Genomic DNA, 7,453 nt, shown 5'->3' on the forward strand with positions numbered 1-7,453 from the left:
ACTGTCAGTCATAACACACTATCCTAATTTGATGACTACCGCTGGATTGTCGACACCCAGCCCGATGTCTGCTGACATTTGGTGTCATCTGTTTGGTACTCCCTATTGGAGTTGCCCTAAGCTTTTGAATCTCAAGAACAAATTAGACTTGTTGCATTTCCATCTTGAAGGTGTTGCCATCAGAGAATTCTTTCGTAGTTCATGTGTTGTCAAGGGTGATGGGTGGTGTTGATGCTTGTTTGCTTGTTGTGTGTCGTTGGTCACCTCTACTCTCTTTATTTTCTAATTTTTCTTTTTCTGTATGTGTGCATCCTCAATGTCTCAACTAGCTCCAGATATTGTATCGTTGTGATGACGACATGGAATTGGTATCATCTTGATTTTAATATATTACCCTTTGTCGGGAAAATATATTGCTTTCCCTTCCTCAGCCAGCACACCGCACATGCAAGTAACATCATGTTGCTAGCTGCAATTTGAGTACGGGGCACAACTTTAGACATAGTGGTATGCAATTATAGTTGTGTGCTTGACTGAAATTTATATATAAATAAAATGAAGCAACTCAAAAGTAGAAGACCGAGGTAATAAACAGACCAATGGTTTACCTTAAAAGAAGCAAGTACCACATATTTTCGACTGTTTGAAACATACTTAGTGTTCACACCACATCTCCACACAGGAAGACTTGGTGACCCTAGCGCCAGCTGCCATGTTCTTGACAAATGATGAGGTCAAACCAGAGTCCTGGTACACCACAGTACATATGATGAAGTACAAATACATAATGTGTGGTACAAAGCAGACCATCCATCAGCTTTGATCAGCAGGGTCATATGGGTAGATTGGGTAGGGTAGGAAAGAGGCAAGAGCAATGGCAAGTCTGTTCCATGTATCCGATCAGATGCTCCGTTGTCACCGTGTCTTCTTCAGCCATCTTCTTCATGTGCTCCTTCATCAGCACCAAGCTACTGTTAGCCTTTGCCACGTGTTCCATCATCACTCTTTCAACCTCAGCAATTTCAGGGCTAATTAGTGCACGCAGCTCATCCCGAAACTTCGCCTGTGCACTTAGCAGGTCATACTGAGAATGATATTTTGCAAATATCATACATTCTTCCCTCGATGCCTCAAACTCAGCCAACTTAGTTTCATAATACTCATGCACTTCCTGCACCGGCAGGTTAATTGAGATGAGAAATTGTGATATGTATAATCCACATCTAGCAAAACAAAACCTCTTCTATATACACCAAATTATACAACTGCATAGCACTTGAATTTTTAATGTTCATCACCAACCAGATGAAAATCCTGTGGTTTATAGGACGTTGGTAGGTTGAGTCGTTTTAGAATGGGGAATGTAAACATAACATAAGAAGTCCCAACAATGATAGCCTCCATCACTATGTATTAACAATAATGTGCTCAAAATTTGGAAGAAAAAAAATAATGTACGGCAATTTTATGTCAATGCCACTAGTCGCACCTGGAATTCTGGTTATGCCAATACTTAGGTCTAATTATCAAAATTTCATTATTCCCTTGAAACTTCTTACATCTTCCAAGATTAGGGACAAGGCCAATAATGAAAAGAGAAGGTTGCCTTTTTGCCAAAAAATGCTAACAGGTGGAGCCAGTAAACCAGTTTGAAGGATGGTAACGTTCCAAAAGCAAAGGCGGTGGCAAAAAGGAATGGCAGTTTCATAAATGGCTGAAAAGCAAAATCGTCCTACTATATCCAAGTATTAAAAGTATAACCTGAACACTTGCATGTCTCAACTATAAACTATCATTGAACGTACAACTTGAGCACACCTACAGTTCTAAGTCCAGGTATTTCTTTAAGATGCGCGTTGGGATATAAGTGATGTGGGTATAGGCAAACGAACAACCAACAATGGAGTGTGAGGGACGGCCGTTAATGATTTAGAGACAATATAAGCTGATGTGGACTGGCGAGACAGACAACTATTGTTTCTACTATACGAGAAAACAAAGAAAGCAATAGTCCACAATGCAACACCTAGTGAAAGTACAACGGACAAAAGAATCAGAACCTGACACAATGGTGCATGGAGGTTGATAAGATTGCCTTCAAATTTTTCCGCACATTGAGGGCACTGGTTAGAAAGATAAATATGCATCCATAAGTAGAGAAATCTCAGGTTCCCATGATTTGATTCATGAATGTAAGTTAATATGAAGTACATACAGAATCTGGCATGTTACCTTCAGATTCTCATTCCTTGAAAGCTGATCCCTGAGCCACCTTATTAGGCACGACCAGCCGTAGACATGCCCGCAAGGAATACAACTGCAAGTTGGAGATGGGAGATGATCTAGAGAACACAACCCTGTCTATGGATACTGAATAAAATCTAGTAACCCCAAGACAAGAAAAATGGAAAACCTCTGATCTGGTCACCAAATGAAAGTAAGCACCATGAAAGGTCCAGCAAAGACTGCCCTCCTACACTATATGATCATTTGGTGCCACATCCTCAGCATCCTCAACCCAAACCCGCCTAATATGCATACACAGTGATCACCTAGCTGAATCATGTCAAATGGATAATGAATTCATGATCTGGAATAATTCAACAATGGATTGCAACTATGCCTATAACAATTGTCTAGTTGATGGCGAGAAGGAAACATTCTTACTAATTCAATCGCTATACCTAACCTATCATAAACTTAAATCTTAACATTACTCAAAACACAAGCGTTATTCCTCTCGGTGAGAAAAAAAAGGATCAGAAACAATGGATTGTTAAAGCTGGTGCATGATGTTAAAAAATCAGCTGCATCCACTAGGAGTAGTTGTAATGATCCCCAAGTGGTGGCTACTGCATGTATATATTGTCATGATAAAATTCGAATCCCAACATGGAGATGGTATTAATCAAAGCAGGACATAACTGAAGTTATTTCAGCAAGCTAGCATATGAGGCTCACTTTCAGCACAGTATCATGGAATAAGACGTCAGTTAAGTAGCATATACCCAAAAAAATCAACAGTGGAAAGCATATTCCTCACCAGATGTGATGCTCGTCCGTGGAGGTCCACGGTTCCATGCAGATAGAGCAGGTTGGCCGTGCTGGTGCCTTAGCATCAATGCCTTTCCCCCCTTCAGCTGAAGCCTCCATGTTCGCACTCACCAGCATCCTATTTGCTTCTTTGTTGGAGATGTTCGCATTATATTCACCAAAGTAGCTACTCTCTCTGTATGAGCCATCGGTCTCCTCGCCCGAACCAGATGCAGTATGATTTAACTCATTGCCTCTGCCACCCCGTTCACTAGCTTCCACGGCATGGTGACAAGGCCCCTCTCTGACCATAATTTCGACATTGGCAATCTCATCCCTACCTTCCATACCAGGTTCTGGTATAGACGAGAACACGCACGACACACAAATCATCAGCTGAGGGCAATTCTGCTCCATGAACACTATCATATCCTTTGGCACCATCTTTTCTTGTTCAGCCATCTTCTTCAATCGCTCCTTCATTAACATCACGTTGGCCTTAGCCATTGTCAACTTTTTGTTTACTATTCTCTCCATCTGAGCAACCCGTTCTCTAAACCATTGTTGAATCTCAATACACGTTGCCCTTACTGCAACAAATATATGTTCGTAAAACGCTTTAATTTCCTGCAGTTCAGGTCAATTGAGCAAAAGAAGAATTTATGAGATGTAATCAACATTAAAACTAAACAAGCCCCCTAACAACGATACTAGTTATAGTAATAAAAACCTTAAGGTGGATACTGCTACAGTTGATTATATGTTTATAACATTTTTTCCGATGTCTGGTTACCCATTCAGTAGGACCTAGTATAAAGTAATTTACTACATGATTACTACTATGCACTCCCTCCGTAAATAAATATAAGAGTGTTTAGATCACTAAAGTAGTGATCTATACGCTCTTATATTTCTTTACAGTGGGAGTACTAACTAGTAAGGGTGAACATGTTCAAATGCAATATCATCCATAAGGATGGTTTTAGAAGACATCCAGAATGAAAAGGATGAACCTAAGTGCTTCACTTTGTTAGTGAATCTAAAGTCAACAGAGAACAAACTGTTAATGATGAATAGATCAACAAGTCATTTCAGGCCAGCATAATAGGACAAAAGTGCCACAACTCTATGGGCAAATAAAGATATAATAGTTTTCCACCAGGCTTAACAAAAATGATTGCTTTTGCAATAACCATCATGCATCCTTGTTTTTCCCAGAAGGGTTATGGACATAAAAATTTGGTGTCTCATGTTGACCTATTTTTTTTTGTTTTCTTGTCGGATTTTAGCAGCAATGAGACTAACCAGGGTGATGGTAGAAAAAACTAATGTTTCTACTATTGGAAAGCCACAAAAGATAGCACGTAACGTGAAAAGGTTCTAAGAGATTTTGCAGCGCTCCACCTTACCACACTAAAGCTAAGGCAATATTAAAATCTGAGCAATTGACTGATAGGCCATTGTTAAGATTTAATGGCCATTAATGGTCAACTTCTGAACATGGTCCAAATTGATGATTTTTCATTATGTTTTAGATATTTACTCATGGATAATTAACTGTAAATTTCAAACAACTCATATTCAGAAGTACATAGGTAATGTTTCAATTTATTTTTTGAAATAGATTATCTACATATCCAGATTAAATTGCTCAATAAGTCAGATATATTGAATTAACCAGCAAATTCTAAAATTAATACTAACTTTCAAAGTACCAAATATATGTGTTTCTTTAATATGTAAAGGTTTAAATTGGAATGGGGTATCATTTTGTTGCCAAATTGTACTCATGCAAGACCCGAATTGTGAGAAAGAAATAGGGCGAAATGGATGCTATTGATTCTAGTGAATTATTTGTTTCCGTTCCCAATATCTTGATTCTATGTAATTTTTCGCTATTAGTGGGGGTTGAATATGAAAAGATACTATTATTACTTCTAGAATTGAACCAAAAGGTCCGGTTATCTCATAAAAGGTAAGAAAAATATCGTCATATATATAGATCAACATAAACCAACATCCTACATCTAAAGTGGATGTCTTTAAAAACAAACTCGACACATCTATAGATGTACAGCGGATGAAAGAAACAGAACCTCAGGACTGCAGCAACCCTCCAACATGTTCTCTGGTGCGTAGAGGTTGATTATAAGCTTCTCCTCAAATTGTTTGCCACACTGAGGGCACTGGTTAGAAATATCAACAGTCATGGATAAGTTGAGAATTTCTATTCAGATATCGGATATATATCTTTGACATAGTCTGTTCACTGAGTATATGCAGACCCACTCACGGTACCTTGGCACTATTCTGGCCAGAACGACCCAGCAACGTCTCCATACAAGATCTGCCGTACACATGCCCACAAGGAATACAACTGCATTTAGAGATAGATGATGATTAGTATTCCAAAAGTATCACTAGCCTCATATAGTTAGAATACAAGCCATGCATATGTATGTAGCGTGAGTGCATCTATTTAACATGAATAATAGAAACTAATATCCGATGCTATAGCGGAAGCTAAACCATTTAACGGATTTAGAAAAAAATATGACCATAAACAAGGAATATTTAGATGAAACATAGATCCACAAGCTCATAAATATTTATTGTGGTCGGGTGTTCAGTGAAGGGCCAGAGTCCTGATTAGAGCCCTCGTGCCAAGATGCACCTTCCAGCTAAGCAGACATCTCTAAGACACCGAATTAATTGATGGTCCTAGGGGCGCGAACTGGCAAGGGCCACGGCGTTCACGCTGGTTTACTGATTAGCTCTTGACCAGCGTTTTGATTTTCGGTATGAGATTTTTTTTGCCCCAGGCCGAGATGGCCGAATTTCGGCCATTTTCAAAAAATTTGGCCGGAATTTGACCAAAATTTGACGAAAGTTTGACCAGAATTTGCCAAGTTTGATCAATTTCGGCGAAAGATAGATTTCGCCCCAGGCCAAGATGGCCAAAATTCGGCCGAAAACTGTTTTTCTCGGCCGAAATTCAAAACACAGGTCTTGACTCGATCTGCCGTTTGATGGAAAACGGCACAGCTTCTTTTCTGGCGATTTGACAAGCAAAATTTCAAATGGCAGTTAAGCTCCTCCGACTGCTATGGATTTTAGCGGAGGTTATCAGCCCTTTTGCGCTTGTGGCTGCAATAGCCCTAGAAATTACGTCGTTGTAGCGAAAACTCATGTGGAAGGCTATTGTGGCGCTATAACCCACTAATTATTCTTCAAGCATAGAAGAGAAAGAATCGCACGAGAATAGCATTGCACGCAGTGGACCACTGGCGGAGCTACGGCTGGTGCTTGCAGGGGTCATGCCCCTCGCCCCCAATCTTGGTTAAAATTGTGAAGGGAAAGTTTTTGAGGTCCTGAGATTGGAGAAAATATAGTATTTGGCCCTCCCAAATATCTGTATTTTGTGATTCGCCCCCCACAAGATCTTGGCTAGCTCCGCCACTGCAGTGGACTATACAAAGGGAATGCAATTCTCTTCAATATCAGATTAGCAGTGGTGTATGGACCTGGCAAAATCAGATCTCATGCCATATCTAATCTTCTTCAGTATCTAATTAGCCAGTGCAAAACAAATACGATACTGTGCTGATAAGCCCCAATCCAAAAGGAAGCCAGCGTGATGGTACTAGGACCATGTCCCCCGCAGAAAAACCATGAAACCCTAGGCCCCAACAGAGACGCAACATCACCGCCGGAAAAAAGAAGCAGCAGCGAAATTGCACTAGGCCGTGGGAGTGGATGCCCTCGCTCGCTCACCACATGCGATGAGGGCCGTCGCTGCTCCAGGGCTCCGTGCAGGCGGGGCAGATGGTCGCCGGCGACGGCGTCGCCTTGGCCTCACCGACGGACACTGCTTGGTTTGCCTCGACAGCTCCGATGTCTCCCGCTGCGCCGGTGGTGTCCGCGGCGTGCGGACGCGGCGCCTTGATGTCGGCGATCTGCTCCCTACCAGATGTGGGCGGCGGGGACGACATTGGAGGGAGGCGGAGGAGTAACGGAGAAAAGGGTGTTTTGGGGCGAGGTCGAATTCGGGAGGAGGGAGGGTGGAGTGGGGTTTCTTCTTTTGACGGGATGGACTGGAGTGGGGTTAGGTCAACTCCACGGGGGCGGCTCCGTATCGGCTCATATGTGTGCGTTCCTGTGGGCTTATTTTTCAGACCAAAAATCCTTTTCAATGGGCTCCCTGCTCCTATATTATGTGGATGGCCCATTCCCCTAATTTGAAGAAATGAATTCTCAAAAAATTGAAGAAACAAGGAACTTTGTCCACCGCCATGTAGGACTGAGCCTATATGCACGTGAGATTTCTCATGTCTCTATCAGCTTCATTCTAAGCCTGACCCAGACCCCTCCAACCGCACGCCCTCGCCGCAGTGTTCCCCTACTCACTACTGCATTTGCT

General features: G+C 41.6%; 1 protein-coding gene across 1 annotated transcript; it reads right to left on the bottom strand.

Annotated features, from left to right (window-relative positions):
- Positions 1–585: 585 nt before the first annotated feature.
- LOC123106154 (uncharacterized) lies at positions 586–7,120 on the bottom strand. Its single transcript, XM_044528373.1, has 7 exons — positions 6,808–7,120; positions 5,332–5,410; positions 5,130–5,219; positions 3,044–3,660; positions 2,233–2,317; positions 2,061–2,123; positions 586–1,171 (listed from the first exon to the last, which is right to left on the bottom strand). Exons 1-7 carry the CDS (start codon positions 7,023–7,025, stop codon positions 833–835), a joined length of 1,491 nt encoding a protein of 496 aa, XP_044384308.1. The 5' UTR covers positions 7,026–7,120; the 3' UTR covers positions 586–832.
- Between the last annotated feature and the right edge of the window lie 333 nt (positions 7,121–7,453).

This window comes from Triticum aestivum, chromosome 5A (genome assembly GCF_018294505.1).
Source record: "Triticum aestivum cultivar Chinese Spring chromosome 5A, IWGSC CS RefSeq v2.1, whole genome shotgun sequence".
NCBI classification, from domain to species: domain Eukaryota; kingdom Viridiplantae; phylum Streptophyta; class Magnoliopsida; order Poales; family Poaceae; genus Triticum; species Triticum aestivum.

Excerpts from the sequence above, each read along its gene's own strand:
- LOC123106154 (XM_044528373.1), bottom strand. The coding sequence starts at position 7,025 with ATGTCGTCCCCGCCGCCCACATCTGGTAGGGAGCAGATCGCCGACATC. Across the intron at positions 5,220-5,331 it reads CTGGCCAGAATAGTGCCAAG|TGCCCTCAGTGTGGCAAACA; the intron begins GTACCGTGAGTG and ends ATTTCTAACCAG. Across the intron at positions 3,661-5,129 it reads AGGGTTGCTGCAGTCCTGAG|GAAATTAAAGCGTTTTACGA; the intron begins GTTCTGTTTCTT and ends CCTGAACTGCAG.